This window comes from Neurospora crassa, linkage group VII, assembly GCF_000182925.2.
Source record: "Neurospora crassa OR74A linkage group VII, whole genome shotgun sequence".
In the NCBI taxonomy this organism is placed as follows: domain Eukaryota; kingdom Fungi; phylum Ascomycota; class Sordariomycetes; order Sordariales; family Sordariaceae; genus Neurospora; species Neurospora crassa.
The window spans coordinates 1,647,545-1,667,103 of NC_026507.1; the positions used below are offsets into that span (position 1 = coordinate 1,647,545).

General features: G+C 54.4%; 5 protein-coding genes and 1 non-coding gene across 6 annotated transcripts; 1 reads left to right on the forward strand and 5 right to left on the reverse strand.

The window, feature by feature from the left end:
- Positions 1–100: 100 nt before the first annotated feature.
- NCU06144 (kinesin) lies at positions 101–5,272 on the reverse strand. Its single transcript, XM_954913.3, has 4 exons — positions 4,518–5,272; positions 4,368–4,407; positions 4,169–4,288; positions 101–4,085 (listed from the first exon to the last, which is right to left on the reverse strand). The coding sequence occupies exons 1-4, from the start codon at positions 4,561–4,563 to the stop codon at positions 422–424; spliced, it is 3,870 nt and encodes a 1,289-aa protein (XP_960006.3). The 5' UTR covers positions 4,564–5,272; the 3' UTR covers positions 101–421.
- A 436-nt stretch (positions 5,273–5,708) lies between these two features.
- Positions 5,709–9,128, reverse strand: NCU06143 (hypothetical protein; the record flags this gene model as incomplete). Its single annotated transcript, XM_954912.2, has 3 exons — positions 5,709–6,946; positions 7,009–8,743; positions 8,820–9,128. 3 exons carry the CDS (start codon positions 9,126–9,128, stop codon positions 5,793–5,795), a joined length of 3,198 nt encoding a protein of 1,065 aa, XP_960005.1. The 3' UTR covers positions 5,709–5,792.
- A 1,839-nt stretch (positions 9,129–10,967) lies between these two features.
- NCU06142 (hypothetical protein) lies at positions 10,968–13,117 on the reverse strand. The gene is made up of 4 exons (XM_954911.2): positions 12,822–13,117; positions 12,723–12,766; positions 12,355–12,610; positions 10,968–12,284 (listed from the first exon to the last, which is right to left on the reverse strand). Exons 1-4 carry the CDS (start codon positions 12,886–12,888, stop codon positions 11,551–11,553), a joined length of 1,101 nt encoding a protein of 366 aa, XP_960004.2. The 5' UTR covers positions 12,889–13,117; the 3' UTR covers positions 10,968–11,550.
- Positions 13,118–13,382: 265 nt separating this feature from the next.
- On the reverse strand, positions 13,383–13,474 carry NCU15323. The gene has a single exon. It is a non-coding gene; the product is annotated as a tRNA-Glu (tRNA).
- A 1,652-nt stretch (positions 13,475–15,126) lies between these two features.
- NCU06141 (protoheme IX farnesyltransferase) lies at positions 15,127–16,703 on the forward strand (the record flags this gene model as incomplete). The annotated part of the gene is made up of 2 exons (XM_954910.2): positions 15,127–15,146; positions 15,188–16,703. The coding sequence occupies 2 exons, from the start codon at positions 15,127–15,129 to the stop codon at positions 16,701–16,703; spliced, it is 1,536 nt and encodes a 511-aa protein (XP_960003.2).
- Positions 16,704–17,357: 654 nt separating this feature from the next.
- Positions 17,358–19,497, reverse strand: NCU06140 (hypothetical protein). Its single transcript, XM_954909.2, has 2 exons — positions 18,491–19,497; positions 17,358–18,390 (listed from the first exon to the last, which is right to left on the reverse strand). The coding sequence occupies exons 1-2, from the start codon at positions 19,037–19,039 to the stop codon at positions 17,902–17,904; spliced, it is 1,038 nt and encodes a 345-aa protein (XP_960002.2). The 5' UTR covers positions 19,040–19,497; the 3' UTR covers positions 17,358–17,901.
- Between the last annotated feature and the right edge of the window lie 62 nt (positions 19,498–19,559).

A 19,559-nucleotide genomic window follows, 5' to 3' on the forward strand; every position in this document is an offset into this window, starting at 1 on the left:
TCTACTTGATGTAACTGTGGCTTGTAGCGTCTCTCTGTCAGACTCAGCCACACCCATTGCACGTGATACCCCTCATCATCAACATGACCACCACCACCATCGGTCATCGGTGCACTACCAATTGAAGAGGTATCGTGAGTAGAATTTCGCCAAGTATATACAAGTAACATGTACTCAGGGACATGTTTATGACTCGCAGCCTTCTGCCAAGCAATGCAGAAACCGTCATTGGAGTATTGGACGAAAGAAACCAGAAGGCCATCTCCAACTTCACCACACCTCCGACCAAAGAAATATACAACGACAGGAAATGAATGCTATGCAAACACCCATCTAACCTAAAGTGACGACGCTTAACCCTTATCCAGCAGCATTGCTTCCATGCTAATTACGCTGTGCAATACGATCGCTCCCCCCATCCTTACTGCCACAGGGAAGAGCTCGACTTCTTACCAATCGGCCCAGCCCCAATGGTAATTCTCCTATTCTTACCATCAAATGATCCGAACCCGCTCAGCCTATTCGCGGCCATCGTCCCTGACGCAGAATTGTGATCTTCTTCACCTCCGTTTGGACTTCCCTTGCCGAAGCCACTTCCATTTCCATTAATCCCCATCCTCCTAGGTTGAGCATTCGTCAAACCAATGCCACTTTTCGGCCCCATCATCCCACTCTCCACCAGCCACGCGCTATTCGGACCCAAACTGGCCCTCCTAGCGGCCAACCCTGTCGTCCCGCTTCTAACAGGAGGCGACCCCGCGATAGTCGGCAACGGAATACCTCCCTTCCTAGTGGTAGCCACCGCAGCCGACTTTTCTAGACCACTGCCCTTCCGATGTCTCGAAATACCATTGGTGGCGCTAGCCAGCGGGCCGCCGCCCACGCCCATACTGCTTCTCCGCCCAGCTCCTCCAAGTCCCGGGTGGCCGCCCGCACCGATGCTAGCCCGGTGGTGAGCGCCCATACTGGCTCTTCCGTGCAGACTGCCTCCGAAACTGGCTCTGTGACCGCCGATGCTCGATCTGCCGTGGCCGATGCTGGCCCTATGCGAGACTTTGGCGATGCTCGGTCGTGACACCGCTGGCCCTGGAGTCGAAGCCGAGCCGTTACCGCCACCAGGGCCGTTTGGAAGTGGCGCCGCGCTAGACGCCCTTCGCTTGGCCTTGGCGATCGACGCTGCGGTGCCCGACATCAAGCTAAGCCTGTCGCGACGTTTCTTCTCCTGCAGGGCCGATCTGAGTTTGAGGGGGTCGATGACTAGGGAGTTATCCGAGTCCGTCGAGCCTCCAGAACCTGAACGGGGTGAGGTAGAGAGGCGGCGCGGAATGGCCGAGCCGAGTGACAATCGAGACGATGACTTGCGCGCGGTGACGGGTGGCTGGTTTTCGTCAACTTGTTGTAAGGAGGACGTAGTTGGCGGTTGTGGAATCTTGGGGCTTCCGTCGTGGTTGCCGCTGTTCATCGTGTTCGTTGTTGAAGGAGCCGCGTTCGACGTTTTGGCGGAGTATGATATCGGCGAAGAGTAGGCATTAGCTGCTCGACTTACGGGAATGCTCCTCAACGGCTGCGTTGGTTTCTCCTCGCCACCTCCGTTCTGCTGTGAAATAGAATTATTGCTGTTGGTTAGGTTCAGGTTAAAGACCGGTGGTGGCTGCGATTGAAGTACTCCGTTACCAGTGATAGTCGCTCCGGGGGTTGATCCAGCCAGTGAAGTCCTAGACTTGGACAAGAATCCGGCCTGGAACCGGTTCGGCTTGCCGATAGATAGCCCCGAAAGATCTGGGATCGATGACAATGCCGGGCCGGCCCCGTCGTCCATTTCTACGTCCTCGTCGGTATTGTCGCGCTGTGGAGGTGGAGGGCTCTTCATGCCGCCAAGGTAACTCGGCATCGGCGGTCGAACAGGCGAAATGCCATTCTCAGGCTCGCCCGGACTAGAGTCCCACTTCTGCGGCGTCTTCTCAAAGTCGGCTAGTGTTCCTTCTTCTGTTTCGTCGTCTCTCCATCGCACAGAATGCTTCTTCTTTACGGGCGTGAATGTAAACGAGGTGCCGGCCTTCTTGGATGATGCGTAAGCAACCTTTCTGGCCTTTACTGGTGAAAGATGAGGAACGCTCTCCCCGTCCCAGCTCTCCAGTTGCCCCTCTACATCCGCTTCCGGCTCCGTCGAGATGTCCATAGCAGTCTCAGTCGAAGTCGGAATTGCCGTTGTCAGCGCCGCGCTGGCGGAAAACATCGGTTGGGGAATCGTCTTTGCGCCATTAATCGCACCACTTTTCCTCCTCAGTTTGGGCACACTGAGTCCTGTTCCCTGGTACCCAGCCGTCGGAAGACTTCCATCAGGCTTGACGACCTGGCCAACCGCCTGAAGTCCCGTCTCCAACAGCCTGTTCACCATCGCCTTCGCATGCTCCATCGCCTGTCGCTCCTCCATCCTCAACAACTCCTCTAGGCTCGCCATCATCTCAAACTGCGCCATTAGTAATGTCTGTAAGATCGCTGCATCACCAGCCTTATCCTGCTCAACTACCTCGTGGTACGCATCGCGCATGAATCCTGTTCTTAGTAACTCCGCCTCCCGCGCGAGAATGTCCCTTTCAGTATTGCAACCTTCGCTGTTCCCGCCCATAGCAGGTAACTGCGAAATGCTGTGCTGAAGCGCTGTATCAAGGGCCCGCTCCCAGTTACACCTCCCAAGACGCTGGTGGACATGGTTTCTAGTGGATTCGAGCTCGTTTAGGATCCCGACAGCGGTCCTGCGGATGGTTGTCAAGGGAGCAGGCATCTCCTCCTCACTCGCGCACCCGCGGGCATCGCAAACGGAATCAAAGGCTGCAATCCAGGACGACAATAGACCGATCCTCCTCTCAATAGCGCGCTGCTGCTTCATGAGTCCGATCACCTCCGTGCGGTCCTTCTCAGCATGCTCGTAGGCGGCGTGCAGCCTGGCCAGGCCCTCTCGCACTACGGCATCGCGCTTTTCGCTCTGCTTGAGAAACTTTGCGAAGAAGACCTTTTCGGCATCGCGCTGCTGGGCCTTGAGCTCGTTGATGAGGGCCATCTGCTCATCAATCTTGACCAAAAAGTCCTTGACGTGGCGATTCACGTTGAACACATTGCGCGTGACCTTTGTCTGGATGTTCTTGGCCCGGTTCGCGTACCGCAACGTGTTTTGCGTTTCGTCAAAGTGCTCGCTCGACGGGCTCACGCATACAATCATGACCGTCTTGCAGTTTCCGCCTAGACTGAACTTGAGCAGCCTCGTCAGCTTGCTGTTTCGGTAAGGGACATGGTTGCTCTTGCGCGGGTCGCAGAGCGCATTGATGCAGCTGCCCAGCGCGAGGAGGGACTTGTTGATGTTGGCGCCCTCAAGCAGCCGTTCGCCGCGGTTCTTGGTTGCACTGGCGCGCTCGCTTCCAGCCAAGTCAATGATGGATAGCGTGGCCATGGTGTGGGGTTCATTGACGGCAGCGTTCCGGTCTTTTTGCGCCACGTTGATTTGCAGGACGGCATGTGAGCGTGACGAGACCGCGTTGGCGGCGGTGGGGGATACGGTGCGGTACTCGTTGCCTTGTACTATCATGTCCATGACCTCCTGCACATCCTTGGGCTTGTGGCTCGTCAGACCGGCGACGCTCACTCCTTGATTCGAGTCCTCGCGCAACATCAACCCTTGCTTGTTCGTGGCGCTGCCAGGAGGCACGAGCAGGTCCCGAATCGTCTCGTTGTAGATTTCAAGGTAGGAGAGTGTGACCTCGGTGTGTTTCTCGCCGCTGCGCTCGTTGATCTTTTCGAAGAGCTCCTGCATGGTGAGGAAGATGATGCCCGGAGATTGTGGCGTTCCGGTAATGGTGTGGGTTTTGCCGCAGCCGGTGGCGCCATAAGCGAAGACAGTCGCGTTGTAGCCGTCAAGGACACTATCCAGGAGGCCCTTGGTTGTGCCTTCGTAGACTTCCACCTGGGAGGCGTTCTCGTCGAATATTCGGTCAAAGGCAAAGACTTGGTCCTTGACTTTCTTGCCCATCGCTGGCACGACTGATCGAGAGAATTTCTGAATTGGGTTATCTTCTGGAGGATCGAAAACACTTGGCATCGGCGGACTTGTTAGCATCTCTGGTTTTGGATACCTCATCAGTCCTGCCTCAAGGGAAGAGAACAGCGAACCTACAGGCATCTATCGTCCACCACCTTGATTACCGGCCGGATTCCCCTCTGGTTGAGTTTTGGGGTTGGCGCGGCCGCCAGCGACCCGTCTCCCAGGAATACCGTACCCTCATCTCTTCTGACCCTGTATGCAATGGCATCTGTCAGCCTCGGTTCGTCCAGTCTGTCGAGCGCGTCATGTGTAAGACAGTGGTATTGCTCACAGTTGGGCAGCTTCTCTAATTGTAAACGGTCGGACACGAACTATAGCATACTTGAAGTCAGCCAGCGCATTCCTCTTTGAACAACAAAGCAAAACAAAAACAACAAGCAAGAAAGCAATGACACGGACCGCACAAGGTTGCGAAACATACCTGCGACCGTAATGGACGAAGCGTTCGGGTCTGGATAGCCCGACATCTTGGGGGTTCCTTATCCTCGCACCTCGACCTGTCTGTCTGCTGATGTCCGTAGCCGGCTCGGCCCACCTTCTTGTCCTTTGGTCCGCAGCCGGCGTCCTTCTTGTAGAGATTTTGGCTGCAAAGCGAGGGCCCGGGTAAAACAAAGGACCGGTATAGTATGTGTATTGGAATGCTAGGTAAGTCGGCAGGCAGTAGAGAGTGGCAGTTGGGTCGGGATATCGTCGTGTCTTCCAAGAAAGAAAGAAATAAGAGCGATACAGGTAGGTGATTTCTTTTGGTCGTCGTCGTCGTCGTCGTCGCGTACTTTGTAAGGTCGGTCGTGTCGTAAATGTCGTGGGCTATGTTTGCAAATGTAGTCTGTCTGCCTGTCTGTCGTAGTACGATAGTAGTAGGTTTTCGTTATAGTACTTGGTCCCTCCAAGGCGTTGAATGGTTGAGTTGTTGGTGATGTGCGATCCAATGGATGTTGACGATGGAGGGGCGGTGGTAGGTCACGCAAGAGTAAACAATAAGAAAAAGAGTAAAGAACAAAACAACAACCTATGGATGCGACGGACCCGTGATGCAGAACGGATGAATGCAGGACGCAAGGGAGAGAAGGAGAGGAGAAGAGAATGATGGATGCCCTGGACCTACAAATCGATTCCATCCAAGTGGAAGTTTCCACCACCGCGGCCGGCTCCAGGAAGGGAAGAATGGAAGGGAAGTGGAATGGAAGAACACAAGCGTGTTTACCGGGCCCCGCTGGTTGCTGCAACAACGATTTGCTGAGGTGGCAGGCTCCACTTGGATGTTAGCGTAAGTGGAAGCCCTGGCGCTGCCCGCCCTGGCGAGGGTCTGCCCACTGAAACAGGCTAAACTTTGTTTCACCACAGCGCTACAGCTGCAGCCAGCGTTGAACAAGTGGCTGACAGGTGCAATGACGGAACAGCGTTACAGCGCATCGGGCATCACTCATCATCACTTCCTCTTCCACTTCCACTCAGCTTCAAGTTGCAACAAGGGAAGTCCACAGAACACCGCCATTCGTTCATCTCGACCTCCATCTTTGCGCAGGGCATCCATCCACAAGCTGTGGTGTCAATGGCCCTAAGGTCATGTCACTAAGAAACAGAAATAGGTACACTGAACACATCGAACGCACTCGCTGCTTTTAGAGCTTCATTTTTCTATTTATCAACCTCATGCCTCGGCCGAAGCATCCAACAATGCCCATCTACCCTTATTCTATTGCTTCTCATACAACCCACCAAGCGTATCAACCTCCGCCAAAAAGCTGGTCTGGTTATACCTCCCCACCTGGTCTCTGCCAACCACGAAGCTCTCGGGCGGGCCAAAGAAGCTCTTGCGGACGCCGCCCATATCGACAATGATCTTTTGCACCATAATCCCCGGCATGAGCGCCCAGAAGCGGAGCTTGTATGCGCCCTCCTGAGGTACCGAAAAGGTGCTGGTGGTGTAGTTGCCGACGGTGCCCCACGCGCTGTCGGCGACGGCGTAGCCCCAGCCCTCGGGCATGTTGGCGCCGACGGTGGGACCGACGGGGCGGACCATCTTCGGTTCAGACGGGGTGGATGCGCCGGCGGGGTACAAGGAGATGCCGTATTCGAGAGGAGTCCACTCGCCGAGGTAATTGAGTGCTGGGGAGATGAGGACGGTCACGTTGGCCTTGGTGTGGTTGGTGAACAAGTAGAGGTCGTACTCGAGCGCGGGCGCGGTCTCGACGGTCAACTTCTCCGTCTTGAGAGGCACGAGACCGACGCCGCTGCCGCTGCGGCCGTACTTGCTCAGCGTGTGGTAAGTTACCTTGTCGTTGAGCTTCGACTTTTCCTTGGGCGGGATGATGGCCGAGTAATGGGCGCCCGTGATGGCGACGTGCCCGTCGGATTCGACGAAGCCCTTGGTAAAGTTGGAGGGCACGGATCGGATCTGCACGGGGACCTGGACCATGGGCCCGCCACCGCACGAGTTCGTGACGTTGATGTTCACGGTGCTGGAAAAAGGTGCCTTGGGCGCCTGGGACCAGTCAATCGAGACTTGGACGCGGGTATCGGATCCCTTGGGTCCAACTGTGCCATTGTACTGCGACAGCTTGACCCATGATTGCCATGGAGCCGCCTGCCAGGTGCAGTCCTTGGTACCACGAGAAAAGACGTCAAAATAGCGGGTAGCCGGGCCATAGGGATCCATGGGTGGGAGCGAGAGGTTGTTGCCGCTGTTGGCGTGGTACTTGTCGTCACCCGGGACTGTTGCGTTCGAGCCCTCAACACCGACACCAACGTGGCCAGCCAAAGACACAAAACGTGTCTGGACGTACACCATGGCAGGCAAGGTGTTCCTCATAGGCTGCTGCCAGTAGCCGTCATATCCAAGATGGGTTTCTGCCAGTCCAAGGTTAGCACAACTCCTACGAATTCCTTTTGACCACAAGAGTTCAACGTACGATCCATAAAGTGTCTCCACTTGCCGCCGAGCAAAGCATCCCAGCGCTCCTGCAACTGCCAGTCCTCGTCAGACGCCGCCAAAACCTGGTTGATCACCTCATTGGCAGAGTTGCGCTTCTGGCCAGAATACAGCAAGTTCTTCGCACCACCCGCATAGATCCTGTGGACGACCTCACCGCCAATGGCAGGATGAAGAATCATCTCGAAGAAGGCAGGCTTGTAGGCCTCGTCAAGCTTATCATAGACAGCCTGAGCATGGGCACGGAGCTCAGCCCACTGCTGCAGAACCGCGTCGGCCTCGTTGTAGTTGATGACCGAGTAGGTCTGAGGCTCGACGAGCTCAAACTTGCGTCTGCTGGCGTACATGGCATACTTGATCATGATATCGCCAATCTCATCGGCATACGTGGAGCCGAACTCGCGGGCAGCCCAGGTCTTGGCCCACTCCTCGGTGCTGTCAACATCCCATCTCTCCATGTCATAGCCCAGGTCGAACCAGTGGTTGATGGGGATCTCGTTCGCCTTCATATCACCAACGTTGACGATCCAAATTCTATCAGCGCCGCGGGCATACGTCATGTGCATCTGCTCCGTCGTCTTGGAAAGCTGCACGGTATTGATCCACTTGTAGTTGCGCGGGTCACCGACGTAATCAAAGTGGTAGTAAACACCAGCGCCTCCGGCACGAGCGGTCTCGTTGAGCAGCGGAAGTCGGCGGACATGGCCCCAGTTGTCGTCGGCCCACAGCAGAGTGATGTCGTCGGGGACCTCCAGGCCGGCGAAGAGGTAGGTCATGACCTCCTTGTACAGACACCACGCCTGCGGGATGGTAGTAACGTCGGATACACCCAACCCTTCGGCGAGGATCTGACGCTGGTTGTGGACCAAGGTGGTCAGCATGTCCACAATGTGGTCAACACCGAGACCCTCGATGGCCGTGTCACCGGTGCCGCGCATGCCCATCGTCCACAAGCTGTTGCGCGCATAGGGCTTGGCTCTCTGGACACCGTAGCGAAAGTAATCATCGATGGTTTCGTTGTTCAGGTTGTACGCCCAAGGGCCCTGGTAGAAATGGCCAAACTCGTTTTGCGCACGCATCATGGGCTCGGTGTGAGAGGTACCCAGGACGATCTCGAAAGCGTCGGCGAAAGGCTGGTTGCCCGGGTCATCCACCTCGAACATGGTTCCCCAGACAGCGGGCCAGAGGTAGTTGGCTCGGAGACGAAGCAGAACCTCAAAGATGAGGCCGTAGAAGGCAGGCCCGTAGCCGGCGCCATAGGGCGTTCTCCCCCAGTGCTCCTCGACCCAGTTGGTCAAGGCCGGCTGCTCGTCGTTGAGGAAGAAGCCTCTGTACTTGACAGATGGCGGCCCCTGGACCTTCTTCTTGTTGAGGGCGTAGATGTTCTTGTTCTGCCTGGTCGGCACGTCGGCCCAGAAATACCAAGGGCTGACGCCAATCTGCTCGCTCACGTCGTAGATGCCGAAGATGGTTCCGCGAGGGTCGCTTCCAGCAATAACCAGTGCTGAAGAACAGCCCTGGATGGGGTTTTTGATCACCTGGCTGGTGAAAGACTCCCACTTGCCCTTGATGGCCGACACATCGAGCTTCTTGGAGGCGATGAGGCTGTCGATAACCTCGGAATGTCCGATTGTGCCGGCAATGATGACGGTATCGGACGGGGAGGGGTCGGAGTAAGCAGGTCCGGTAAAGTTTGCGATTCCAGTGGTGCTGTACTGTTGAGCTGTCAGCTACCTACGTACCTAACTTGAACCGGCGGTCCAGGCTCTCTTGGTGTTCGCAAGTACTTACATGAGTGTTGTTCATGTTATCGACCGGGTTGTAGGTGTAAACGGCCGGACTGGCACCTCTTTCGCCATTGGAAAGGGTGTAGTTCATGCCAGTGACGCGGCCAAAGTCGAGCGCGAGATCACCAGCAGCGCGAATGACGCCCCAGTACTCGTTCTTGGCCACCCGAATTTGACCTTTGGAGATCTTGCCACCAGCAATCTGGAGAGCACCCGCTGCTTTGTCGAAGGAGATGATGGGCTCCTGGCCTAGGGCCGCGACCACGGAGGCGAAGGCGAGCCATGAGGTCCCTTTGGCACCCGTGAGGAGCATTGTGAGGGGGACTCAATGGTACGCTATACCCGAGTTATACAGTAGCAACTGTATAGTAAGTGGGGATATCAACGAATGCTCGAGACAGCTCTCTTTTTGGCGGCGCGGGAACAACATGATGAAAAGGCATCAACATCACAGATCAACTGGCGGAGGTTGGGATGATATACTGAAACAGCGAGCGTTCACGAGACGGTCCATATGCTCCCGGTGACGGCATAGTGCTTCTACCCTTTACCACGTTTGTGGATAAATAAATCATCTAGCAAGGTAAACCGTTCGGATAGGTGGCATTCGTTTCTTCCGGAAGGTCGTCGTTGACCCTGTCGATCTAGCTCGCTTTTCTCACGAGAGAGGCTAGTGAACCGGCAAATACCACCCTCGACCACGCTGCCTTACCCCCAGGTACCAAAGTTGGAGATGGAGGCGGCGGATCGCTACTGGCACAGCGGATAAAATGAAGCTTGGGGAAGGGCCAGCGAGCGAGGTTGGGGTTCTGGGGGGAAAGATCTGGTTACTTTATAATTGGTCGGTGAGGTTATTGGCGAGGGACATTCGTCCCGCAATCTCAGGATGTAACCCGCATTTCAGTGTGGGGGTGCCAAACGTGAAGCATCCTTTTTTTTCTTTTTTTGGGGGGAGGGGGCCTTTTGAAAGTCAAGTTGAACAATGTCCAACGGTAAATGCCCACCCCGCCATGGTTACCCAAAAAACCGGAGACCAAAGAATTTCCTACTTATCAGCCCAGCCTAGAGTATCTACACGTATGTTTATCGCTCCTGGGCTAGGATCAAAAGTCAGAAAAAAAAAAGCCAAGAACGAGGCTATCTTGAAGATGAGGAGCGATGTGGACCGGGTAATCGAAACAAGCGAAGATTTGGGGGGGTGAAAAAAAAGGCGGACCGAGCGATCCCCCAGATGCCCGGGCTTGGTGTGAGGTATATTGCGGGGAAGCGGGAGGGGACAATGGCTTCTTTTTATCCGGGGAACCAACGGCTTGGCGGGCATACCCTGAGCTCCTTTCCTGGGGAACATCCTTGTTGATCTCGTGAGCTCATGAGGAATCGCTCGGCTAACCTCAGGTCTCCGGCTAGACGTAGGTGGGCGAGTTATCAGATGATCATGACACCGATCCGGCACGAAGAGACGAAGCGGGTGCTTCCTCGCTCAATCAATGACGCTGGAACCGGGACGTTTAACGGCTGAAGATGTTTTTTCGAACCTGAAAATTGTTGTGATTTGGGGCTGTCGAAAGGACGGGACGAGCCATACGGGGTCTAAGAAATGTTCTCTCCTTTTCTCTTCACATACTTAAATAGTGGGTGTTTAGAGGCCGTATTCAAGCTGTCGGGTTGGCAAAAAGGGGCAGACATCAAACAACGTCATCCGCTGTGCATCCTCAAGCGCAAACCCTCGACTTCTTGCTCTTTCAAAGCCCGGACTGATGGAGTTTGGGTTTCAATCTATTTCCGTCCTATGAGCATGTCACAAGAGTGAACCCGGTGAGTGAACGTGAAAGTCGATCATTGACGGAGTCGGGCGTGCAGTGCAGTGGATGGGTTGATGCCATGCACTGCAGTGTATACCCCCCCCCCCCCCCCCCCCCTCTGCATGCTGCGGCCGAGCACGTTGCGGCGTTATTCCACGGAACGGGAGAAATGCAGGTACGGGTCGAGCGAGATAAATTGACTGCGTCGATAGCGGCATCATGCCGGCGCGATGTTTTGCGACGACGTCGCCATGTCTCATACGGCGCTGACTGCTGTCGCGGGTGTTGATGCTGGCATTTGTCACTCGGCAAGAGCACATCAATTTGGTTCAAAGAGAGGGCACGCGGTGGTTCGCTGATAAACATTTCCAGTTCTTGTGGTTTGTTAGTATAGATCGATGCTCCAGAGCATCAGGCAGACATCTGCTCGGAATTCGCTCTTCTCATCATCATCATCATCATCAACCAACAGATATCCCTCCAGGTTGCAGCTTCGCTTCCAATAATCAATGGACGTTATCCTTTGACCGCAAATCCCGTCCCATTGAGCTACAATCAAATGGAAGACAGCATTGGTGTCGAACTTTCAGGTCCCGTCAAAGTAATCTGTGGCGTCAAGTTTGAGAGAAGAGAAAAAGAAGCATGGGTGATGGTCGTCTCTACATTAGCGAATGACTTTTTTCTAGATGAGAAAGAAAGGCGAGGATTCCAGTCGGTGCCTACAAGACTGTTTCGCCGGTTAACATATCAACCTGGATGTTCCAAATCAAGTCATGTCCAGCATGTCTACACTCCAGAGAGAGCAACGCTCCACGCTGCTCGGTTCCTGACTTGCCAACCCAACGCCAGACACGCCGGGTCCAAACTTCGAAATGGAAGGCAGAAAAAGCAAGGCCAATGTCACGTACAACGATGAAACACACGCCCACCCACTTAGCCTCTCGCATACTTCTTCCCCGTCAAATCCCACCTCCTCACCAACCTCTCAAGCTGATCCTGCATGTCGCAAAAAATCCCAATAGCCTGCCCCAACTTCCTCTCACTCTCGCCGGCCTCGGCCCTCGTGAACGCCAGCCGCCACTGACTCTGGTCCCTGACCAGTTCCCTCAACCTGACCGCATCACCATTCACCCTCGAGCCCGTAATCGCTGCCGCAGCCCCGACCGTGCTCGCACCCGGCCATCCCGCCGCAGGCGTTGCCTCCAGCTCCATCAACAGCGGCGGGCTCACCGTGATGTGCTTCACCGCCCCGGCCAGCCTCATCACCTCCTCCACGCTCGTTAAGGAAGCAGCCATGACCTGCGTCTGCATCTGCAGATTCAAGGACCCATGCGCGGCTTCCGCGGCAGAAGCAGAGGAAGCAACTTCGTCGCAGTAGCGCTGCGCCGCGCCGCAAAAGAGGGCGGCCCGGTCCTTGTTTGCGTCCGTGTAGGTGGCGTCGAAGTGCACGCGCAGCTCGTTGACGTAGGGCGCAACGTAGCGGCAGCCGGCGTCGACGGCGAGGGCGACTTGCTCCATGCTAAAGACGATGGTCGCTAGAGTGGCGATGGAGTGCCGACGCTCAAGCTCGCGGCAGGCTTGGAGGCCTTCCCAGGTGGCGGGGATCTTGATGCATATGCGCGAGGTATCGAAGTCGGGGGCGAGGTGTTTGAGGTGGGCGACGATTCCTGGGTAGATGGGTGGGTTGGTCAGAGAGATTGGCTATATTGAGTTGGGGCTCAGTGTAGGCTTGCTTACTCTCGGCGTTCTTGACAGTCTTTTCGGTGGAATAACACCACTTTGGGTTGGTCTGGATGTGAATGAAGCCGTTCAGATGGGGAATGAAGCGCAGGGCGAGGCCAACGGCCAGCAGCTCGGAGGCAAGCTCTTCTACCGTAGCATCGGTCTGGTTCCCAAACATCCAGTGGGCGATGGGAATGATCTCGTCGATCAGTGTTTGGTAGATGAGCTTTCCATTGGCGTCAAGTTTGGTTATTTCAGCAAGAACAATGGCCTGGGTCGTGTTAGCAATGCTGTGTGTTTCCTTCTGTGTCTCACCGACGGAGTGGTTACGCTGAGCTTGGTGGTATTGGAGCCCCGTGAAAAGGGTAGACAGATAGACATACCTGATTCGATGTACAATCCGCAAAAGGACCGTATATGCGCGCGACTGTCAAAGCGTGTTACTTTGTTTTCGGCGGAGATGGCCGTATTGTGTTGCTCACCATGGGCGTCGAGAGTGTCACAGTCGACTGTGGTCAAGCCACGAAGCTGATTGAGGAGGGAAGCCATCGTGATTGGTGGAACTTTGTTGTACAGCTTCGGTGTTCTGAGTATGTATGTACAGGAGGGGGGGAGTTGCAGGATGAATGGACCGCGATAGACCGTACGTAGAAAATATATCGATGTGAATGGCAAGAGTCGATGGATAGAGTACGTGGAATGGGAAAGTGAAGGCGGAGTTCTATTTCTGGGATGTCCTGATTTGCATGTCGATCTCCCACCACTCGTTCAGGGACCATTTGTCCAAGGCCTGGGCGATGACGACATTAGGCCGATCTATCGCCGGGTAGTGTACTAGGTAGGGCACCGCTGTTTGGTGTTTCATAGTCGGCTACGGGATAAAATACGCAGTACATACAGAAACTGAAGAGGGGTCCAACCAGAACGGGATTTGACGGGCAAGAATCGATAGTGTAGAATTAGCAAGCACAACAATGAAGGGATGGACCATGCGAACAGCAACAAGAAAGAAGAAGAAAAAAAAAGACAAAAAGATTAGGAGACTCGGATACCGGGAGTCGAACCCGGGGCTGTTGAGAGAGCAGTCACTCCTGAGAAGTGAGAGTCAACGATGTTACCGCTACACCATACCCGATTGAACTGATATGGTCCGATTTATTGTTGGAGGTTGTCTTTGGGTGTACCACTCATAAGGTCAACTACTCTGTAGCCAAATCACGCTGAAATCGACCCGAAACGGTATATGATGAATCCTGAGATCAAGACGCGCTTCAAGCGACCCATACACCCACCCGTAGAGAGGGCCATCAAATATATCTTGATACGTGCCTCGGTTTCTGGATTTCCTAACGTACCATTGGGCCGATTCAGGCCTGCTCTGGTTTGACAAATGACTTCAAAGTCAAAAGGAAGGACAGAGAAAGACGCTGAAGGACAGTCCGCGAGCCGAACTGTTGAGGCCTCGGACTAACTTCGCTTTTAACCCTTGGAGCGATTCACTTCTGTAAGAATTTGCCGTCAGGTAACGAAACTGTAACCACACATCCCGTGACCTTGGTGGAAGGGCTTTGTGATCAAAGATGGTAGACTCCTCGACGTTGTGCTAGGCGCCCATGTCAGCAAGGGAGATTGCAGATGGCACAACCCGCTGCGAGGCTGAGAATTGAAATAGATAATTTCCTTGTAGAGGTTGTCTATCCTGGTAGGATATAGACTGAAACGGAGGGACACTTGAGACAAAGCATGAACCGATCCTCGAAGGCATGTCAACAAATCCAAGACGAGACGGATTGCGCGGGCTTGTGGCGTTTAATTCCTGTAAGGGAGGCACCGTGAAAGACAAGCGGCGACATTGGCGACTTAGACGCCCTTTCCCCGAGAACCGGCGCTTAAAAGAGACATTCAAGCCGCTCATGGCCGCGATGTTACAGCGGGTGAACGCGCCGGCTCTCTAGAAGACAGAAGGTTCTTCAGTTGTTGAGATTTTTGAAATTCGAGAAATTCTTCACTGTGCTTTCTGCAGTTTTGCAAGAGGCGGTCATATGTCGGTCATTCGATAGACGTCTGGTGGGGGTGGGGGCTATTCCCCAGGATATGATAGAGTGTAATCGTCGTCATTGACGGGGAGTTGATGATTCAAAACTGACCCAAGCTCCCGTCCTGATCAAGAGCACCGTTCGGCATTGAGAACTCGAGAGAGCTGGTACCTTGCGCACGGGCCACAGCACCTCGGCGGGAGCTTATCCCGCTGTCAAAGTTTAACGGAGCTTGTCTCGGTGGGGCATTTTTTCTTGAAGCAAAACGGAAGCGAAACCTGAGATCGTGGTTGGAACCAACAAGGAGAATTCGACAATTGTATTGGTCTGGTGGAAGATAGGAAATCCAAGGAAGATGCCAATCGTCTAGCTACATACACAAAAATGCCCCAAGAACGAAGACTTTGTACCTAGTGGGGGGACAACTTGAAAGTGGAGACAGACTTAACTTGCACTTTACTGCAGGGCAGGGCATTTGCTTGAATGGCTTGGCCGCCCGCCCACCCGCCCGCTGTCTGCCGGCTCCGATTCCCCATTCACGATTTCCATCTCGGCCGCCCAGTCAGGTCAGGTCCCGTCCTGGTCCCATTTTCTCTTATCCTCGATCTGGAATTCGCCCGGACCGCCAACGCCGACCCCGACCCCGGTCGCTTCTCTCGATTACCAAAGCGACGGACGATGGCGATTCGAGCCGGCACCTGAAATCTTCTCCCCCGAACGATGCGGCCGCCGACGTCCACCCTCCGACGCAATGTCCTCCTCGACAGAGTCGTGTGTCAACAACCGAGACTAGTAATAGTACCACAGAGCAGGTTGCCTGGTACCCTAAGGAGGACTCTTACAACTTCACGCGCCCCAGCCGCGACCTCTTCACAACGCCTCAAGGCCGGCTATTTCGTCTCCAATGCCTTTCTCCCCCGCGTCAAAGCCAATGGCATCCACGATTCGGCCAGCTCCCAACGGAGCACCACGGTAGCTTCCACCACATCAACAACAGCCGATGCCGCCGATGGATCGAGCTCTACAACACAACCGACGACAGCCGCGGACCTACCGCCGGTCGATAATACCCTCCTCCCCCACCGTCGCCGACAAGCTCAGCGAAAAGCCGCAGCGGCCGCAGCAGCAGCAGCAGCAAACGGCGAAACACCAACACCTCTCATAAACCCCGACGCTCCCACCGCCGACCTAGCACCCGATGCCTCGTCGCAACTCGCCGCCGCCGCCGCCTCTGCGCCCGCCGACTCCTTGAAGCGACGTCTCTCCTCGCTCCTCAGTCTCTCCAAGCCGCGCCTGACCGTGCTCGTCGTCCTATCTGCCATGGTTCCCTACGCCTTATACCCTGTCCCCTCCTTCCTAACCTCCTCCGCGCTCGACACCTCGCTCGCCCCCTCCCTTTCCCCTCTCACCCTCCTCTTCCTCACCACCGGCACCACCTTGTGCTCCGCCTCCGCCAACGCCCTCAACATGCTCTACGAGCCCGACACGGACTCCAAGATGACGCGCACGCGCACGCGCCCTCTTGTCCGGCGCTTGCTCACCACCAAAGCCGCCGTGCTTTTCGCCGTAGGCTGCGGCCTCGCCGGCACCTTGGCGCTCTACTTTGGCGTCAACCCGACCGTCTCCTTCCTGGGCGCCGCCAACATCGCCTTGTACGCGGGCGCTTACACCCCGCTCAAACGCATCAGCGCCGTGAACACGTGGGTGGGCGCCATTGTCGGTGGTATCCCGCCCTTGATGGGCTGGGCCGCAGCAGCAGGCGAGTCAGCCACGGGCGACGGCACGTGGCGCGAGCTCCTCTTCGCTAGCGACGGCAGCTCGTTGGGCGGGTGGTTATTCGCCGGCCTGTTGTTCGCCTGGCAATTCCCCCACTTTATGCCTCTCTCATGGGGCATCAGACACGAGTACAAGGCTGCTGGCCTGCGGATGCTGGCGTGGACCAACCCCGCGCGCAACGGGCGCGTGGCGCTGCGGTATAGTCTTGCGTTTATCCCGCTTTGTGTCGGGTTGAGTGCCACGGGCGTGACGGAGTGGAGCTTTGCGGTGACGAGTTTGCCGGTTAATGCGTGGTTGGTTTGGGAGGCGATCAAGTTTTGGAGGCTCGAGGGCCATAAGGGCAGCGCGAGGGGATTGTTCTGGGCTAGTGTGTGGCATCTGCCCGTGATCATGGTGTTGGCGCTGGCGCAGAAGAAGGGGATGTGGGGGAGGGTTTGGAGAAGTGTTTTTGGGGAGCCGGAGGAGGAAGAAGGGGAATGGGTGTATGAAGATGAAGATGAGGAGGAGGGGGGAGGTGTTGGGGAGGTGGTGAAAGGTGTCGTGAAGAAGTGATGTTTTTGTACGATCTTGTGTTTTGGGTAGGAAATTGGGTTCATGGTATAAATGGTATTCAAAAAGAAGCATATCGTCACTCAAGGGTTTGCATTGTATAAATGAGAATGTTGTATAGTACTCGAACAAAAGGGATGGAACGCAAAGACGAAGCAAGAGTCGTTACATGTGGCTTTTGTATGTATCTATATCAATACGAGGAGTTGCGCGTGGAAATTTTAGAAGAAGAAATATGCACGCGCTTACTGTATAACAAGACTGGTCTGAAAGGGCAAAGAAGATGAGATGATTTTTGGGAGACCACTGTCTGATGTTATGTTCAGTGGAATTGATTCCTATGGATTGCGAAAATATCTGTTTGTCAGAGGATTTGTACCTTAGAATTATCAACACCGTTCTACGCCGTCCTGTCCATGGCTGCCATGCTGTCTCTATGCCTGTGCCGTCTTTTTTCCCCCCTATTGAAAGTTCTGTGATGAAACTGATGATGAAATACGAATGAAAGTGCATACCAATCATAACGAAAGAGGTTTCAGTTCATAAGACAGAGGTAGGGAAAGCTCTCACCTGAAAATGCCGACGAGTGACGATGACGTGGAAGAGACAACAAGAGGAATGCCTGAGAGAAGCAAGGATTTAAGAAATGCGGATAGTGAAGCCATATGCGAAGATAAAGCAAGCCTCGATGATGAAAAGACCCATGCACGAGATAAAGATAAATAGAGATATAGTACGAGACACCTCTTGACCATGATAAGCAAACGAACAGAGATCCATGTGTAGATGCATTAGTGACAGAGATTGAGAAGCCTCACTTCAGGACTTTGCATATCCCAACGACAACAACAAACAGCCTTGAACGCCGTTCGCAAGGCAGTAAGTGACACAAGTAAACGCCTCGAAAACAACCCTGAGCCCGAACAGGAAATAAACAGAGAAAAAAAAAACAAAAAAAAAACGATAAAACAAGTGTACCCCATAGAACGCCATCTTGTGCTGCACAACTGGGTATAGTGAGTGTAGTAGTAAGCCCAGTTAGAACCGTCCGTCAATGCTCCCCCTTTCCAAACCGAATCAAGACAAGACGGAAAAAAAAACACAAGAGAAGATAGGATAACCTGAGGATACTAATGGATGTAGAAAGACAGGTTAAGATAATGAAAAAAGAGACGAAGGATGAGGACAGAAGTGACAACCCTCAATTGGCATCTCGTCCCGAGCCACGATTGATGATATTGTTGATTCCCATATCGCCCACACTAGGAAGACGATTACCGTGACCCATATAAGGACTCGTCCCCTGGCTCGAGCCGCCATGGTGGTGGGCATATCCGCCAGTAGTGCCCGTGCTTGACACGCTGTTGCTGTAGCCGTGATGGGGTTGGTAGCCATAAGTCTGGTAGTTGCTCTGATGAGCGAATGCCTGGTGGTGAGACGGGGTGCCTCCGCTGCCGGTGCTGCTGCCGCCGGAAGTACTAGAGTGTGCGCCGCCGCCGTGGATGGAGCCAGAGGAGGGCTCGGGGCTGCTGTAGTCATCCACATCGTCGTCATCAATGGGTGTCAGACCGATTCCCGAGATGCCGCTATCATCGTCATATCCTGATGAGGATTGGCCGTTTGCCAAACGTTCTTTGCGGCTGTATGAACGGGCGTGGGACTGGATGTTCTTGAGACCGTTGGACATGCACTGTTTGCAAACTTTGGTGTCAGAGGTCTCCTAGTCGATAAGAACAGAACGAGAGAGGACAGGAAAAAAAAAAAAAAAGAAAAAAAAAAAAAAAACATACCTGTGCCTCAACAACGTGCCACTTCTCGCCACAGCGATCGGCCAAGGGCTTCCAAATCTCCTTACGCATGCTCATGTACTCCTTGCTGAGGCGCTCAAGCTTGAGACTGTCGAAATCGGTTTGGCCCCGGCGCTCCATCAACCGCTCGTGACGCTTTCGGCAGGCATTGCCCGTCTTATTTGGGAAGGCCTCGCGCTGAATCTGGTTCCAATTCTTGCCCATGGCGCGGAGGGCGAGCAGTGCCCTGTCATCGTCCTGGTTCCACGCACCCGAAGAGGCGCGATGCTGTGCCGGTAGAGGTCCGCCGCCCACGGGTCCTCCCATGGTGGCAGTGGGAATCTGCATCGAAGATACTGCGCCCACGGCATAAGCGTCGTATGAAGGCATGGCCATCTGAGGAGCAGCCGCTGTTGTGGAGAGATCCCCATAGTAGGAGACCTGGCGAGGTTGCTGATAGTATGACATGGTTGAGGCGGACTGGCTGAGAGAAACTGGAATATGTTGATATTGGTGGTGGTGATGAGCCGATGTTCGGGACAGATCAGGCATGATGTATAAAGCTTTTGTCGACTGGCAATCTCTTCTTCCTTACTGATGGGAAGTAGAAAAGAAATCAAGAGATAAAAATGATGCAATGAAATGAGACCGAGCCGAACCGTCGAGTGTCGGGTTGATTAGGTGATTACCTATTAGACGAGAAGTAGATGATGGTATTCGATACCTAGGTAACAGGCAGAAACTCGATGTATCAAAAGGAAGATGGCTCGTATCAAACGATTTTGATCAAGGAGACACAGATGGTGATAAGGAAACCGAGACCCCGAAAAGAAAATGAGACCTAGGAAATAGGAAGAGAGGAGTAATACTGATGATGGTGAACTTGTCGGGTTTGATGCACGTCAGATGAGCTTCGGAGAGCAGCAGAGGGTCGACTTATAAGTGAGATGACCTCCACCTCCACGTCAACACCACAGAAGTGAATCCACCGACCTAGTGTAGACTCGGTCAGGCAGGGCCATGTCTGCGGGTAGAGATGTAACTCTGGCATGGCTGCCGGGTTGGAAGATCT

Coding starts and splice junctions, on each gene's coding strand:
- NCU06140 (XM_954909.2), bottom strand. CDS start 19,039: ATGCCTGATCTGTCCCGAACATCGGCTCATCACCACCACCAATATCAA. Junction 18,391..18,490: donor GGCACGTTGTTGAGGCACAG/GTATGTTTTTTT, acceptor GTTTGCAAACAG/TGCATGTCCAACGGTCTCAA.
- NCU06142 (XM_954911.2), bottom strand. CDS start 12,888: ATGGCTTCCCTCCTCAATCAGCTTCGTGGCTTGACCACAGTCGACTGT. Junction 12,767..12,821: donor TGACACTCTCGACGCCCATG/GTGAGCAACACA, acceptor ACGCTTTGACAG/TCGCGCGCATATACGGTCCT. Junction 12,611..12,722: donor CGGATTGTACATCGAATCAG/GTATGTCTATCT, acceptor AACACGACCCAG/GCCATTGTTCTTGCTGAAAT.
- NCU06144 (XM_954913.3), bottom strand. CDS start 4,563: ATGTCGGGCTATCCAGACCCGAACGCTTCGTCCATTACGGTCGCAG. Junction 4,408..4,517: donor TTCGTCCATTACGGTCGCAG/GTATGTTTCGCA, acceptor AGTATGCTATAG/TTCGTGTCCGACCGTTTACA. Junction 4,086..4,168: donor GTGGTGGACGATAGATGCCT/GTAGGTTCGCTG, acceptor GCCGATGCCAAG/TGTTTTCGATCCTCCAGAAG.